This window comes from Suncus etruscus, chromosome 1, assembly GCF_024139225.1.
Source record: "Suncus etruscus isolate mSunEtr1 chromosome 1, mSunEtr1.pri.cur, whole genome shotgun sequence".
NCBI classification, from domain to species: domain Eukaryota; kingdom Metazoa; phylum Chordata; class Mammalia; order Eulipotyphla; family Soricidae; genus Suncus; species Suncus etruscus.
The window spans coordinates 168,898,817-168,916,409 of NC_064848.1; the positions used below are offsets into that span (position 1 = coordinate 168,898,817).

Consider the following 17,593-nt stretch of genomic DNA (forward strand, 5'->3'; position numbering starts at 1 on the left):
TGCATCGCCTCTTGCATTTCATTCACCCTGCGGAGCTTACTCAGAGCCACTTGAGAAGGGGGGTGGGTAGCACTTTTTAGGTGCAAAAGCGGACTGAGATCTGCATGAAGAGTTGGGGTTTTTTGGCTTGGTGGTCTCTCCTTTTTTTTCCCTCTAAATCCCTGGCAGGGCTCAGGGGATGCTAAGGGACATGGGGGATCGAACCCAGATTGGCCACGCGCGTGCAATGCAAGTGCCCTCCTTGCTATACTACTTCTCGAGCCCCGCTACATCAAGCGTCTTTCATTTCGTTTCTTTTCCTCTCTCTCCACTGTGTTAGAAGCGAGATGCAGCAGCAGGAGTCAAGGAAGGCCATACATCGACGAGAATAGGGAGCAGCCACGCGAGAATGATCCGCGTTTCCTTAGATTAACGGTGACCATAAACCAGAATATCAGTCCTGGGTCTAGTTGTTTTTAGTGGTCTGAGGGTAGGCATCGCCTAGAATTTTTTTTTTTTTCCCCTCAAATACACTTTATGTGTAATCCTTTCCCAAAGTAGAATTTCTTAGCTCAGGGCCTGGAGAGATAGCACAGCGGCGTTTGCCTTGCAAGCAGCCAATCCAGCACCAAGGGTGGTTGGTTCGAATCCCGGCGTCCCATATGGTCCCCCGTGCCTGCCAGGAGCTATTTCTGAGCAGACAGCCAGGAGTAACCCCTGAGCACCACCGGGTGTGACCCAAAATTCAAAAAAAAAAAAAAAAAAAAAAAAAAAAAGAATTTCTTAGCTCAAAGGAGATGGTGCAGGATCTTTGGCCTAGTGTGAGATTTGGGTTAAAAGTCTGGTTAAGCCCTGGAAGTACATAGATGTAACAAGATGTTAACAGATGCGGAATTGGTCTGTGATTAAAAATCAATGCATTAAACTTCTTCCCTTGAGATTAGTCAAGTTTTCATGAGGACAGTACTTAAACATTAAGGCCTAAGGCCAGAGTGATAGTACTACAGGCAGGGCATATACCTTGTATGTGGATTGGATCCCAGGCATCCTAAATGGTCCTGTGAGCCCCACCAGGCCAACTCCTGAATGCATAGCCAAGAGTCACCCCTGAGCACTGCCAAGTGTGGCCCCCAGACAAATCACAATAAAAAAATGTAAGGCCTGTGGGACCTGGGGAGTGCTTTCAGACGACTAAGGACTAGGGCATATGCTTTGCGTCTGGCCCAGGTTTGAGCCCATATCTTGATCTACCGCTAGTGATGAACTGGTAGTACCTTTGAAAATTCTTAAATGGGACTCAAAACAGAAAACACCCCTTGTATTTTTAATGGTCCTGGTGCCTCAAGGACTGGCATGCATTTGCTTTTCCCACATGGTTTCTGTAGCTCTGCTAGGAGTAGCCTCAGAAGCATTCCCTAAGAATATGAAAGTTATGACCCATCTCAATATTGAATATACATTTTAGTATAATACAGTGGCTTATAGGACTGAATAGCTTTGGTAGAAAATATTATTTTAGTTGTTTACTGTTTGTGAAATTTAAGATTTTATTTATTTATTTATTTTGGTTTTTGAGCCACACCTGGCAGCGCTCAGGGGTTACTTCAGGCTCTGTGCTCAGAAATCCGCTCCTGGTAGACTCCCGTGTCCGCCGCATGCAAAGCAAACGCCCTACTGCTGTGCCATTGTTCCAGCCCCGGAAATTCAAGATTTTTAATGTCCAGGTTTAGTGCGAGTTGATTTTGCTCATTACTACTTAAAACCACCAAAACAATTATCAGTTATGTTTTAAATACTTTGTGTGAAAATAAATGCTTTTAAACACATGTAAAGACAGAAATTTTTTTTTTTTTTTGGTCACACCCAGCCACACTCAGGGGTCACTCCTGGCTCTACCCTCAGAAATCGCCCCGGCAGGCACAGGGGATCATATGGGATGCTGGGATTCGAACCACCCACCATCTGCATGCAAGGCAAACGCCCTATCTCCATGCTATCTCTCCAGCCCCAAATGACAGAATTTTTTCCTTTTATTTAAACACTGTGGTCTCAAAGTTGTTCATGATTTTCAGTCTTACATTGTATAGGGCCCTTCACCCCCCCCCCCCACATTTCCTGACACCAATGTCTCCAGTTTTCCCTCCCCCACCTCCTGCCTACCTCTGGTGGCAAGGAATCTCGGGGAGGGTGGGGGATATCAAGGCTTGCAAAAGATGAGTTTAGAATATAGTGGTTACTTTAGCAGCACATATAATAGTTCAAAAAATCTAGTGACATCAGATATAGTGACATCAGAATCTAGTGGCATCAGAATTAGCCCAAGGGTCTTTGGATGTAAGTTAGTGGTAGAGTGCTTGCTTTCTTCTTCCTTTTTTTTTTTTGGGCACACCCGTTTGATGCTCAGCGCTCAGAAATCGCCCCTGGCTTGGGGGGACCATATGGGACACCGGCGAATCAATCCACGGTCCTCTAGCACCACCTCACCGGCCCCGAGTGCTTGCTAGGTTCAATTCTTTGCACTAAAAACATTGAGAATATCAAGTATTTAAGTGACCAAAAATCTATAAGAGATCATGATTATTTTTTGGGGGGGACCACACCCAACTGGCTGTGCTCAGGCATCCCTCCTGGAGGGGCTCAGGGAATCATTCAGTGTCATGGGTTGTCTTTGTTTAAATTAAAGGCTTTACCTGTTGCACTCTGGCCTAACATGTTACTAGTGGGTATACAACCTGGCCACACTTAGGGGATCAGTCAGTCCTGGCAGGGCTCTGGACCACATGGGGTTCTTTTTTTTTTTTTTTTTTTTTTTTGGTTTTTGGGCCACACTGGCAGTACTCAGGGGTTACTCCTGGCTATCTGCTCAGAAATAGCTCCTGGCAGGCACGGGGGACAATATGGGGACACCGGGATTCGAACCAACCACCTTAGGTTCGAGATCGGCTGTTTGCAAGGCAAACGCCGCCCCCACATGGGGTTCTGGAGATTGAATGAATTCTGATTGATGTTTGAGGCAAACACCTTGCTCTGGCCTCAATTTTATTTATTTTTTATCAAAGACCATTGTTCTTTTGTTGTTGTTATTATTATTATTGGTTTTTGGGCCACACCCAGCACTGGCTCTGTGCTCAGATATTACTTCTGTCAGACTCTGGGGAGCATATGGGATGCTGGGGATCGAACCCGGGTCAATTGTGTGCAAGACTCTCCCTGCTATTCTATCACTTTGGTCCCTAAATTCCTTTCCTTATCGATTTTGATGGGCCACACAAGCAGTGCTCAAAAGCTGCTTCTGGCAGTTCTGGTAATTCAACCATGTGATACTGATCATTGAACTTTGCATAGTCTCTTACATGGAGAACACATTCTCAGTCCATTGTGCTACTGCCTCTCTGGTCCCAGAGTATTACTGTTCTTGTATCTAGTGGTGGTTGAAAATATTTTTGAACTTTGTCAACAATGCACATAAAAATGCAGTAGAAGGTCTAGAGAGATATAGTGGGTAGGATGCTTGTCTTGCTTGTGGTTGACCTAGGTTTGATTCTCAGCATTTCATGGTCCCCCAAACCCTATCTGGATTAACTCCTGAGCACAACTGGATGTGACCCACCCCCACATCCTTCAAAAAAAAAAAAGAATAGAGGGGCCAGTGCCTTATCTGAGTGTGGACTGTTTTTGGTTTTTGGGCCATACCTCAAAATTCCTGTGATTCCGTACTCAAAAATCACTCCTATCAGTGGGATGCTGGGAATTGAACCCAGGCTGTCCATGAGGCAAGAGCCCTAATCGCTTTACTATCTTTCCAGTCCCATGTGTGTACATTATTTTTTTCAGGGGCGCCACCCCTGGCTATTCTCAGGGGTTACTCCTGGCTCTGCACTTAGAAATTACTCTAGGCATGCTTGTGGGGCCAGGTGCAATGCTGGAGATCGAACTCAGGTCTGCCACATGCAGGGCAAATGTGTTCTACTCGCTGTGCTCTAGCTCTGCCCTTTGGATTTTTTTAAACCTAGGTTTGCTCTGTAATTAATAGCAGGCCATGCAGTGATGATATGAATAAAAAAATAATAAAAATAATCTTTTCAAAAGTCATTGAACATCTTGAAAATAGTTCCAAGTAGGAAGGGTCATTTACACATGGATAAATACTTGCCAAAGGGGAATAAAAAAATCATAAATAATAAGGAATAGTACAGAAATGCATTTTTAGCTCCACTCGATTTTATTGCTAAAAAGGAAACTAGAAGTAGATATTGCTAGTTGATGTATTAGTTGACCAAGACTATGAAACTTGATAAAGTGTGACATTTTACACTAACTTGCCTTAAAAAAACTTTTTTTTTTTATTGTTTTATTTTGAATTATGAGAACAAAGATGCAAAGAAAGAGGACAAGGTAAAGTTACAGTGGAAGGACAATCACCCATAACATAATTCTCAGAAGAAGTCCCCTTGCTGATATCTTTATCTTAACTTTGAACTTTCGGCCAAAGAACATTAAGATAAATAAAACAGAATTCATGTACAATTACTTTGTCCCTCAAGTCCCCAGATTGAAAATATGGAACGCTTCACAAATTTGCATGTCATCCTTGCGCAGGGGCCATGCTAATCTTCTCTGTATCGTTCCAATTTTAGTATATGTGCTGCCGAAGCGAGCACCTTAAAAAAACTTTTAAAGTTCCCAGTTCCATGCACGAAGGACATGTGCATTACTGCTGGGCCATCTCCTCAGCCACAAACTTCTATTTATTTATTTATTTATTTATTTATTTATTTATTTATTTATTCATTCATTCATTCATTCATTCATTCACAAACTTCTTTTTATCAAGTCTCTGGACATCTAAAGCAGTCTAGTACTTTGAAATGATGTATATGTTTGGTTGGCAAAGATATGCGAGTAAAGCTTCTTGTGCAGTGGGTAAGGCTGTTGTACCTAGGTTTGATCCCAGGCTCCACATATTGTCCCCTACACTGTCATGGAGTAATACCTGAACACAGATTCAGGAATAAACCATAAGCTTTCCTGGGTGTGGCCCCAAAACGAAAAGATACACAAATAAATGTAATCCTGGGGTGTAATGAGAGGTTCTTTGGGTGTTGGGTTGAGGTTTGGTTATCCCACGGTTTCCAGAAGGAAAAGAAATATCCCATACCATCAGGGAGGACAGAAGCTGTTTCATAACAATTCCTCGCAATCTTCTGCATATAGTCCTCCTTTTTTTTTTTTTTTGGACCACACCCCACAGTGCTCAGCGGTTACTCCTGGCTCTGAGCTTAGAAATTGCTCCTCGTAGACTTGGGGGATATGGGGGACCCTAGTCTCTGTCCCTGTTGGCTGTGTGCAAAGCAAACATCTTACCACTGTGCTATATGCTCCGGCCTAGTCCTTCTTTTTGATCCTGCTTAGGTTTTTTTTTTTTTTCTTTTTGGTCACACCTCAATGCTCAGGGTTTACGCCTTGCTGCACTCAGCAATCATTTTCTGATAGTGCTTAGGGCACAATTTGTAATGTTGGGATTGAACCTGGTCTGTCATGTGCAAAGCAAATGCCATACCCGTCTCTCTGGCTTTCTTTATTATTTTTTTGTTTTCTTTGGTTTTTGGCCTTTGTGGCATACCCACTGGTGGCCAGGTCTTATTCCTGGCTCTGCAGTCAGGTATTCCTCATGGCAGGGATCAGGGACCAAATGGAGTGTTAAGGAACTGGGTTGGCTAGGTATGAGAAAAGTCTTTACTACTGTACTACCTCTCTGGTCCCATATGAAGAACAGGTTGAGTATTGAGTTTTTGGTGAAAGGATGGTTTTTACGATTTTATTGCTCTTTTATTTTTGGAGGAGAGTTTTCAAAGCTACTACTCAAAATAGTAATTTAGTATTAGTATTTTTCTCCCTGCACAGTATTTGTGGCTTGTTTTTCTTTTTCTTTTTTTTTGGTTTTGGTTTTGGGTCACACTCGGCGGCGCTCGGGTTACTCGTGGCTCTGTGCTCAGAAGTCACCGCTGGCAGGCTCAGGGGACAATATGGGTTGCGGGAATCAAACCAAGGTCTGTTGGGGTTGCGTGTAGGGCAAATGCCCTACCACTGTGCTATCATTCCATCCTGGCTTTTTTTTCTTTCTGTAGTTTTTTTTTGTTTGTTTGTTTTTGGGTCACACTCAGCAGTACTCAGGGGTCACTCCTGGCTCCACGTGTACTCAGAAATTTCTCCTGGCAGGCTCGGTGGACCATATGGGATGCCAGAATTTGAACCAATGACCTTCTGCATGAAAGGCAAAACTTGCCTTACCTCCATGCTTTCTCTTCGGCCCCTCTGTAGTTGTTTTTAATGATCTCACATTTCATCTTTAAAAGCTAAAGTCTGACTTTGAGGGAGCAACATTTAAATAGAATTTAAAATTCTTTTTATGTGTTTTAGATTCTGGAAGTTACGGACAGTCTGGGGGCGAGCAGCAAAGGTAAAGTATTTGTATATCTGGATAATGCAATCAAAGTAGAACTGAAGAAAAATGACTAATAAAGGCTTTCCTTTTGAGATTTTATATTTAGGTGTTTTGAGAGAAGAGTTAATATTTAACTTGTCACAGAGGAGTAGAGTCAGCCTGTGTACATATGTACTGTAAAATGCTTCTATAAAAAAAGATTATTTGAATATGTAAGTGTAGATTCTCCCTAGAGATTAAATTAAAACAAATCCCATAAGTATTGCAGATTTCTTTAAAAGAAACAATTGTTAAGAGGGTTTAAGCAATTGAATTAGAAACAGATACAAAAAGGCATTTTATTTTTTGTTTGTATATAACATGCTAATGTGTTTTTCTCAGCATAAGTTCCAGGTAATGCATTATTGAGAATAAATGTGTATATACTACATTTTTTTCATCAGAATTTAACTTTTTTCTTTTTTTTTTTTTTTTTCAAAATTTAACTTTTTAAAACTCCTGTCCTCAAATGAATTGTTTTTATGTGGGGCCCGGAGAGATAGCGCAGCGGTTTTTGCAGCCGATCCAGGACCAAAGGTGGTTGGTTCAAGTCCCGGTGTCCCATATGGTCCCTCGTGCCTGCCAGGAGCTGTTTCTGAGCAGACAGCCAGGAGTAACCCCTGAGCACCGCCGGGTGTGGCCCAGAAACCAAAACAAAACAAAAAAAAGAAAAGAATTGTTTTTATGTGAATATATACATGCAGTAACCGCTCTTTTCCGGAATTTCACCCTGCTCCCTTCTCCTTTACTCTCCCCTCCCTTCCTGTTCTTTTCTCTCCCCTCCCCTTTCTGCCTACCTGTGCTCACAGGCTATTCCTGGCTCTCTTTGCTCATGAGTTGATTCCTGGTGGAAGCTCAGAGAAGCAGAGATTCAAATTGGGGTTAGCTAGCTACTTGCAAAGTAAAATCTTTTTTTTTGGGCGGTGGGGGGGGATTCAGAAGACATGTCTATTACTCTCAGCTCTTTCTACTGTTGTATACCAGATGTGTTTTCTGCAATAAAGTTTCCATAGTGCCTGGATTACCTGAGCTTTGGATGGTGCTTCTAAGCAGCTGTAATAAGTAGTGTCCTCCCTGCTCTCTTAGGAACCGGCCCCATTTCACAGTGCTCCTTGGGCTCCTCCTGCTTGTCCCAGAGCTGCAGCTGCCACCTTCCCTGGCCCTGGAGCCTTCCCACACCCAGTGCTCCCCCAAGCTAGGTGCATGGAGCAAAGATGTTATCTTCTATACAAGGGATTGGCAACCCTTGTGCGGCTCTTTTGCAGCTTTTGATAGCAGGGTGCCGGGGAGCGGTATCACTTAAATATTTTAATTGGCTATTAATTTGCACAAATACATGTTTTACATTGTTAAGTGAAAAAGTTCTTTTATTCTTTCAGATAGACTGCTAACTGCAGGAACCTGTATATAACATTAAGATAAGAAACAATGTATACAGTGCTATATTTTTTTAAAATGTCTCCATGGTTTTGCAGCTCCCAGGTTTTTTTTTTTCCCTTTGGAAAGGAGTCCAAGTTCTTATGTCTTAAAGGTTGCCAATCCTTGTATAATCTATACCAGTGATGGCTAACCTTTCTGAGCCTGAATGCCCAAACTGCCACACAATGCCCAGTCCTCCCAATGGCCAGTCTGACCCTGTTGCCAGGTGAGCTGCAAAGCAGGCATTGGCACGCCGCCGTGCCACATATCTTAATTGTGGACCCCTTCCCGAGTGCCCAACTGCAAGTGGCACGCGTGCCGTGGGTTCACCATTGAGGAATACAGTCTCTGGCACTGCTATCAGCTTCATAAAAACAAAATGGGCTATTTTTTCTTTTCATGGGTTAGTAAGCATGTAGCAAATTCAATTAAATATATTTTATGAAGTTAGGAAATATTTTAGGGGCTATGGAAATAGTTGAAACAACTGGTTTATACTTAGAAGTCTCAGCTTGATCCATGTTCCCCTGTGTAGCTCACTAATACCATTGAGTAGAGAGCCCTGGTAGCTTCCAGCAGTTCTTGGGACCACATCACCAGGTTCAAGCACTGAAGTGGCAGGTTTAACAGCAGAGCTGAGGACTGAGAATTGTTGGGAGTCACCTATGGCCCCCCGAGTATTGCGTGGAAGGCCCAGAAAACAATACTTCACAACTTTAAATTCTAAAATTATTGATGTTGTTGTGGGGCCACATCCGACTGTACTGGATGTGGACTGGATTATGTACTGGCCATCAAACCCAGACTTTACACATGGGAAGTATGTAGTGTTATCACTTGAACTTTTTTTTGTTTTTTGGGCCACACCCGGCGGTGCTCAGGGGTTACTCTTGGCTCTGCACTCAGAAATCGCTCCTGGCATGCTTGGAGGACCATATAGGGTGCTGAGGATTGAACCTGGATCCATTCTGGGTCAGCTGCATACAAGGCAAACGTTCTACAGCTGTGCTTATCTCTCTGGCCCCTTATATTTTCATTGAATCAGCCAACTTATTTTCTGGGCTCTGCTAAGATACTAGTGATATAATTTTGTTCTGTGGTACTATTCTGAAGATAATACATACTTCTGATTATTGTGGAATTATAATGGCTTATAAAGCACATGCCTTGCATTTTGAAGGTCCTAGGAGGTATTCCTAGCACAACATGCCTCTATAGTCTCCCCTCCCCCACTAGCACCTTGAACACTGCTGGGAGTGGTCCTCACAACAATGAAAAAATTTGGCCTTTTAGTGTCACATGCCTTTTCTAGAAAGTTAGACAAATCTAAGATAAAGTAAAAAATAAGTACTAACCTGAAGTTGATTAAAGTGCTAACTTAAAAATTAAAAACCCAGGGCCCGGAGAGATAGCACAGCGGCATTTGCCTTGCAAGCAGCCGATCCAGGACCAAAGGTTGTTGGTTCGAATCCCAATGTCCCATATGGTCCCCTGTGCCTGCCAGGAGCTATTTCTGAGCAGACAGCCAGGAGTAACCCCTGAGCACTGCCGTGTGTGGCCCAAAAACCAAAAAAAAAAAAAAAAACCCAGGGGCTGGAGAGAGAGCATGGAGGTAAGGCATTTGACTTGCATGCAGAAGGTCAGTGGTTTGAATTCCAGTATCCCATATGGTCCCCCGAGCCTGCCAGGGGCGATTTCTGAGTGTAGAACCAGGAGTAACCACTGAGCGCTGTTGGGTGTGACCCAAAAACCAAAACCAAAACCAAACAAAAAAATAAAAACCCATCATTTTTCTGCTTCAAATATGGGGTCTCATATAGTTAACCTCATTTGCCCTCTTCTTGCTATATTCCCTTTCTCAAGGATATACCTACACACCTTGCTCTTCCCCAAGGATAATTTTTGGGCTTTTTTAGCTTTGAAGCTATCTGTGGGAGATTGTCAAAATAAACAGGAGGTCTCGGAATGACATTTTTGTCTTCAGAAATGATGATGTTATATGATTGGTTATTTTTCAGTTTCTACTCTTTAAAAAGAGACATTTTTTTTTTTTTTGGTTTTTGGGCCACACCCGGCGATGCTCAGGGGTTACTCTGGCTGTCTGCTCAGAAATAGCTCCTGGCAGGCACGGGGGACCATATGGGACACCGGGATTCGAACCAACCACCTTTGGTCCTGGATTGGCTGCTTGCAAGGCAAACACCGCTGTGCTATCATTCCGGGCCTAAAAAGAGACATTTTGACAATTACTTAGAGAAGAAGCTTGTATTTGATTTTAAAGTTGAAAATGAAGATTGGTTTCTTTGAAGAAATATTAAATATTTCTTTCAAGTAGTTTTTTTCTTTTGCAGTTATTCCTATGGAAATCAAGGCAACCAAGGTTATGGACAAGCATCACAAGTAGGTTAAAATATCGATTGTGTTCTTAAATACTTTTATCTTTGTGTTATTAAATTGTCATTTTTTTAAGTTGATGAAATGTGTTTTTACATAAATTTCAGAGCTATCCTGGCTATGGGCAAGCAGCTGATTCTTCATATGGACAGAACTATGGTAGCTATTCTAGTTATGGACAAAACCAATCAGGTTGGACTATTTCCTTATATTTGCTGGTTTAAAAATTAAAATAATTGGGATCCTTACTAATGCTATATCCATCCAATGTTTAGGTTATTCACAGTCCTATGGTGGCTATGAGAATCAAAAACAGAGCTCATATGGCCAACAGTCTTACAATAACCAGGGACAACAAAACACGGAATCATCAGGAGGGTAAGGAAGGAGTACGAGTACTGGGATTGCATGGGTTGTATAGTAGTGACAATTTATGTATTAAACCAGTTTCATGAACACATTTGTAGCTTTTATAGAACTCTTTTTGGGGGAGGGGCACACCAGGTGATGCTTCAGGCTGGGGAATCGAATCACAATCTATCCTAGGTCAGCCGCGTGCAAGGCAACCACCTTATTGCTGTGCCACCACTCCGGCCCCTTATAGAACTCTTTTGAGGGAGGGAATGCCCACACCCACCAATGCTCAGGAGTTATTCCTGGCTCTGCAGTTAGGAATTAACTCTTGGCGTTATAATGGAGACTATCTGGGCTATTAGGAATTGAACTTGGGTTGGACACGTGCAAGGCAAGCTCTCTCTCTACCTGATAGGCTATTGCTCTTGTTCCAATAGAACTTCCTCTCCCTCAATAAGTAAATATATATATATATATATATTTTTTTTTTTGACTTTTGGGCCACACCCGGTAATGCTCAGGGGTTACTCCTGGCTATGTGCTCAGAAATCGCTCCTGGCTTGGGGGACCATATGGGACACCGGGGGATCGAATTGCAGTCTGTCCTAGGCTAGCTAGCGCAGGCAAGGCAGGCACCTTACCTCTAGCGCCGGCCCCAAATAAATATATTTTAAACTTAGTTGATTCTTTTTTGTTTTTTTTTTTGGTCTTTGGGCCACACCCGGCGGTGCTCAGGGGTTACTCCTGGCTGTCTGCTCAGAAATAGCTCCTGGTAGGCACGGGGGACCATATGGGACACCAGGATTCGAACCAACCACCTTTGGTCCTAGATCGGCTGCTTACAAGGCAAACGCCACTGTGCTATCTCTCCGGATTCATTTTTATGGTGTGGGGGATTATATCCAGTCTCAAGTATGGAAGGGATTGCTTTTTTCCTTTGAACTACACATAATTCCTGGCCCTCAGGTTTTGATTTCACAACCCTTTGGCTAGGGAGAATATGGAAATAGATAAAACATGGTCTTTTATTTATTTATTTATTTTATTTATATATTTATTTTTGTGTGTGTGTGGTTTTTGGGTCACACCCGGCAGTGCTCGGGTTATTCCTGGCACTATGCTCAGAAATTGCTCCTGGCAGGCACGGGGGACCATATGGGACGCCGGGATTCAAACCGATGACCTTCTGCATGAAAGGCAAACGCCTTACCTCCATGCTATCTCTCCGCCCCGGTCTTTTATTTTCTCCGCCCCGGTCTTTTATTTTTTTATGCGTTATTTGCAAATATGCTGTGTTAATTGTATATTAACACAATTGATTTAAAAATTAAAACTTTTTTTTTTTTTGCTTCTGCTATATACCTGAAATTAAACTCAATATATCTGCTGAATGTGCTTCAATAGTGTGCCATCTCTGGAGCACTAAAATCAAGCATGTGGCCACTGCAACATTAAGTATATAACCTCTGTTGAGTACCAAAACTATGTATTACAGTATTGTAAACCAAGTATATATGTGAATCTTAGTCATTGGTAGTAATAACTACACCGGAATAAGTGGGTAGAACTCGCCCTGCCTACAGAACATCTCAACATTTTTATTTCATTAGCTTTTGGAGCAATACCCTGCCCAATACTCAGGTAGTTATTTCTCTTCGTGCTCAGGGAACTTCAGCTTTTAAAGCTATTTCTGAGCCCAGAAGACTTGTTTACTTTTGGGCTACACCCAACAGTGCTCACGGCTTCTTGGTTCTGGTTAGAGATCACTCATGGTAGGGTTTTTGTGGTGCTGGTTGGCTGTGTGCAAGACTAGCACTAGGACTTTATCAATGTCCTGTCCTTGGTAGTTTTTTTTTTTTTTAACTGTTTTATAGTTTTTGAGATTATTTTGCATTTCCTAACTTAATGTTCAAACATGGTAGCATTACTTATTTACAGGGTAATTAAACTTTTTTATGTGTGGGGATTGGATTATATTCTGCACTAGTCAGGGTTTACAGAATTCTGGCTCTCAGGGAGTTGGTGGACATGATGATGGTTGACTCCAGTGTAGGTTGTTTATGGATCTCTGGTCCCATAATTTGATTTTACTGCAGTAAAGGTATTGAGGTAGAAATTGTTAGATATATATCTTGCCAAACACATCTGGATGTGAGGCTTAAAAATGTTTTAGTAGGGCCCGGAGAGATAGCACAGCGGCGTTTGCCTTGCAAGCAGCCAATCCAGGACCAAAGGTGGTTGCTTCGAATCCCGGTGTCCCATATGGTCCCCCGTGCCTGCCAGGAGCTATTTCTGAGTAGACAGCCAGGAGTAACCCCAGAGCACCGCCGGGTGTGGCCCAAAAACCAAAAAAAAAAAAATGTTTTAGTTGTGTTCCTTTCTGGTGATTGCTGATATATCAGATTTTGATGGGTCAACACTTAGTTGCAGTGCTGGCTGAAGGTTATACTCTTTTTTTTTTTTTTTTTTGGTTTGGGTCACCTGGCAGCGCTCAGGGGTTACTCCTAGCTCTCTGTGCTCAGATATCGCTCCTGGCAGACACGGGACCATATGGGATGCCGGGATTCGAACCATCGTCCTTCTGCATGAAAGGCAAACACTTTACTTCCATGCTATCTCTCCAGCCCCAGGTTGTACTCCTTTAATTGTGCATCCATACACGGTCAGCTAGGTCACATTTTAGTAGTGGTGCTTGCCTAAGTTACTGCCATGCTTAGCCACTACCTGGCTGTGTTGCTAACATGTGCCTTTTAATGGTTGCACCCTTTTGTCCTGGTACTTAACGCACTTGGCTGTGGACTTGTGCTGGAACAGCAGAAGTGACAGCACCATGCTTTGCACCTTTATGACACCAGCAATCAGGGTTTGAATTTGTATTATTCTTACAAGGCAGACAATCTAGTACTAAGCAGTTTTGAGCCTTTCACTGGTCCATTTTTTGGGGGGGAGGGCGGTCACACCTGGGAAATCGCTCCTGGCAGGCTCGGGACCATATGGGATGCCGGGATTCGAACCACCGATCTTTTGCATGCAAGGCAAACACTTTACCTCCATGCTATCTCTCCGGTCCCTCACCGGTACAGTCTTTATGCCCCAAAGGATATTGTCGAAATTTAATCAATTAAAAGTATGAGAAAAGTTGGTGAGGTTACTTTGAGGATGGGGGTTGGCAGTATGGATGCTTTGTTGGATGCAACTGAGGGATGCTCTATGTTCAATTAAAGGAAGGTAGATTTCCAGGCAATACAGTGGGATAACTATTGAGTTGCTAGGAGGGGGGACACTAGTGATTGCTGTGGTATTGGCATTATGAGCATGGGAAACCACCAATAGCAGTTTTAAATTATAGAAACTCGGGGGCCGGAGACATAGCATGGAGGAAAGGCATTTGCCTTACATGCAAAAGGATGGTGGTTCAAATCTGGGCATCCCATATGGTCCCCTGAGCCTGCCAGGAGCGATTTCTGAGCGTAGAGCCAAGTGGAACCCCTGAGCACTGCTGGGGTGGCCCCCAAAACCGAAATATTTAGGGCCCGGAGAGGAGTACAATGGGTAAAGTGCTTTTCTTACACACCGCTGACCTGGGTTAAGTTCAGGCATTCTATATGGTCCCCCTAAGCCCTGCCAGGACTAATTTCTGAGCACAGAGTCAGGAGTAACCCCTCAGCATTGCTGGGTGTGATCCATAATCTCCCCCAAAGAAGGGAGATTTTCAGGGGACTTTGTACTATTTCTGAAAATAGTTTGTTAAAATATTTTGTTTAGGGGCCGGAGAGATAGCATGGAGGTAAGGCGTTTGCCTCTCATGCAGGAGGTCATCGGTTCGAATCCCGGCGTCCCATATATGGTCCTCCCGTGCCTGCCAGGAGCAATTTCTGAGCCTGGAGCCAGGAATAACCCCTGAGCACTGCCGGGTGTGACCCAAAAACCACAAAAAAAAAAAAAAAAATTTTGTTTAAAATATTTAATATTTCTGAAAATATTTATATGCCAAATAAATTAGGGAACCTCTGGTTTAAGTGGTCATGCCTCTAGTCTTGTCATCATCTAGTGGTGTTTGTATACAATTTTATATCCTTGATTTCTCTTTAGCCAAGGTGGAAGAGCACCTTCGTATGATCAGTCAGACTATGGTCAGCAAGACTCATATAACCAGCAGTCAGGCTATGATCAGCATCAAGGCTCCTATGATGATCCGTCAAATTATGACCAACAGCATGAGTCCTATAATCAAAACCAACAGTCCTACCATTCACAAAGGGAAAATTACAGTCACCACACACAAGGTAAAGTATATGACTTCCTTTTTCTCTTTTCTCCTTATAGAATTGGAATATTGAGTTTTGTTTATTTTACTTTTGGGTTGGGTGCCTATAAACTGGCAGGGTATTCCAGGGAGGGTCAGCCACATGTGAATTAGACAAGCCTATTAATCCTCAATTATCTCTCTAGTCCCATGCTTATTTAAATGGATTAAAAAGTCCACAGAATATATCAGCTGTAAAATATAGTGATATATGAGGTATATTTTTGTGAGAAAGGGCATTTCCCAAGTGGTGCTAGGGGTTAGGGAACACATTTTCTAGTGATAAATGACTGTTCTGGCCTAGCAATGCTATGTACTAACCAGGGTCACCCTGGTGATGCTTTGAATTGATTCTGGAACCTCTGCATGCCGGTCAAAACACTCTAGCCCTTTGAATGATCTCCTTGGCTCCTACATGAAATTTTTTAATGGTCTAAATTATACTTGCTCCTTCAAGCCCATATTCTTCCTTGAACATCATTCTGTATCATTCTGTCTCTTTGCTTGCTTGTTCATTCAAGCTTGAGTTCTGTCTTTTCTTCTCCCCTGCTTACAGCTTTTTTTTTTTTATTTATTTTTTTTTTTTTGGGTCACACCTGGCAGCGCTCAGGGGTTACTCCTGGCAGGCTCAGGGGATCATATGGGATGCCAGGATTTGAACCACCGACCTGCATGCAAGGCAAACATCTTGCCTCCATGCTATCTCTCCGGCCCCTACTTACAGCTTTTTTTTTCTGTTTTTTTTTTTTTGTTTGTTTGTTTGTTTGTTTTTTGGGTCACAGCCGGCAGTGCTCAGGGATTACTCCTGGCTCTCTGCTCAGAAATCGATCCTGGCGGGCTCGGGGGACCATATGGGATGCTGGGATTCGAACCACCATTCATCTGCATGCAAGACAAATGCCCTATCACTGTGCTATCTCTCTGGCCCCACATCTTAAGTTTTGTTCAATAAAACTATCTTGTTTGACCTGTGTTTGATCTCTGGCATTACTACCAGGAGTAATTCCTGAGTACAGAGTAAGGTATAACCGCTGAGCAGAACCTGTGTGGTCCAAAAGAAAAATCATCCCTCCAAGAGCAAATTCTCTTGTTCTAAAAAGTTTTTTGTCTAAATGAACTCTTATCAAGGTCTGAGGATTTAGGTTCTTTTTTGTTTGACCCAGGTCTGTCCTGGGTTGCCAGGTGCAAGGCAAACGCTCTCCCACTGTGCTCTCTGGGCTGTAGGATTTCGTTTTTGTCTTGGATATCTGAGATCCTGAGTTAGATCCCTGGCACAGACAATTTAAAAAGCAAAACAAAATTAAGGATTATTTGAAAATATGTTGATTTGGTAGTGGTGATATACTTGGATTCATTATGATTCTGTTTACCTCATCTTTTTTTGTTCGTTGGTTCTTGGGCCATATGTGGCGGTGCTTAGGGGTTACTCCTGGCAGGCATGGGCCACCATATGGGATGCCAGGGATCATATCTGGGTAGGGCAAGTGCCCTACTTGCTGGCCCTATGTTTACCTTATTTTTTGGGTGGGGGTAGGGGCTACACCCAGTGACGCTCAGGTGTTACTCCTGGCTTGGAGGACCATATTGGACACTGGGATTCAAATCACTGTCCATCTGTCCGTCGTGGATGGCAGTGTGCAAGGCAAATGTCCTACCGCTGTGCTATCACTCTGGCCCCTTGTCTTTTTTTTTTTAATAGAAGCAATATTGATCAAAATCCTTCATAGTTGAATTTGAGATACACAATGTGTCAGGGCCTTCCCACAATCAGTGTAAACCTCTCTCCACCAATGCCCTAGAGTGCATCCTATACCTCCACCCTTTGCCCTCTGACCTGCCAGTATAACAGGTCCCTTTAAGTTTAAAGTTTAGGTCCCATGATTCTATTATCATTGACTTTGGCTTGGATATTAGTTATGTCCTTATTTATTTCCCCACCAGTATAACTAAGACCACTTGGCCCCTGGATTCAGCTTTTCTTTGATCCTTTATTCTTAGTTATATTTATAAAATAATGTGGGAATAGGGGCTGGAGCAGTGGCGCAGGCGGTCGGGTGTTTGCCTTGCATGCGCAAGCCTAGGGTGGACTGCGGTTCGAACCCCGACATCCCATATGGTCCCCCAAGCAAGGGGAGATTTCTGAGTACATAGCCAGGAGTAACCCCTCAGCATTGCTGGGTGTGGCCCCCCCCAAACAAACAAAATGCCAGATTATAGGGTAAAATAAAGTAAGCCGTGTCCCAAGGTTCTATGAAAAAGGGCAGGAGCTTGGAGCCGGAGAGATAGCATAGCAGTAGGGCCTTTGCCTTAGATGCAGAAGGATGATGGTTCGAGTCCCGGCATCCCATATGTTCCCCTGAGCTTGTCAGGAGTGATTTCTGTGTGGAGCCAGGAGGAACCCCTGAGCGCTGCCAGGTGTAACCCAAAAACCAAAAAAGAAAAAGGCCCAATTTAAAAGATAAGAGATTTAAAAAAATGCAATTAAAAAAATGGGTGTGTGGCGGGTTTTTTATTTGTTGTTTGTTGTGCATAGGCACAGTAAAATATAGGGAAAATAGAAAGGAAAAGCTTTTGGCTTAAAAACAGGGAGACCTTACCCATGAAGCATCCTAGCATAAGACAATTATAGGCTCCAGGCATACTAAGTTGTCTAACTC

At 43.0% G+C, this 17,593-nt stretch overlaps 1 protein-coding gene and 1 non-coding gene across 2 annotated transcripts in view; one reads left to right on the forward strand and one right to left on the reverse strand.

Moving 5' to 3' along the window:
• Window positions 1-4,533: 4,533 nt before the first annotated feature.
• LOC125996100 (U6 spliceosomal RNA) lies at window positions 4,534-4,640 on the reverse strand. Its single transcript, XR_007491214.1, has one exon. It is a non-coding gene; the product is annotated as a U6 spliceosomal RNA (small nuclear RNA).
• A 3,037-nt stretch (window positions 4,641-7,677) lies between these two features.
• The window catches only part of TAF15 (TATA-box binding protein associated factor 15), a 35,339-nt gene continuing 25,423 nt past the window's right edge, over window positions 7,678-17,593 (forward strand). The window contains exons 1-6 of the mRNA XM_049790316.1: window positions 7,678-7,711; window positions 8,109-8,202; window positions 10,234-10,282; window positions 10,384-10,468; window positions 10,552-10,654; window positions 14,723-14,916. Of these exons, the coding sequence (XP_049646273.1) occupies window positions 7,678-7,711; window positions 8,109-8,202; window positions 10,234-10,282; window positions 10,384-10,468; window positions 10,552-10,654; window positions 14,723-14,916 (559 nt within the window). The remainder of the gene's footprint in view (window positions 7,712-8,108; window positions 8,203-10,233; window positions 10,283-10,383; window positions 10,469-10,551; window positions 10,655-14,722; window positions 14,917-17,593) is intronic.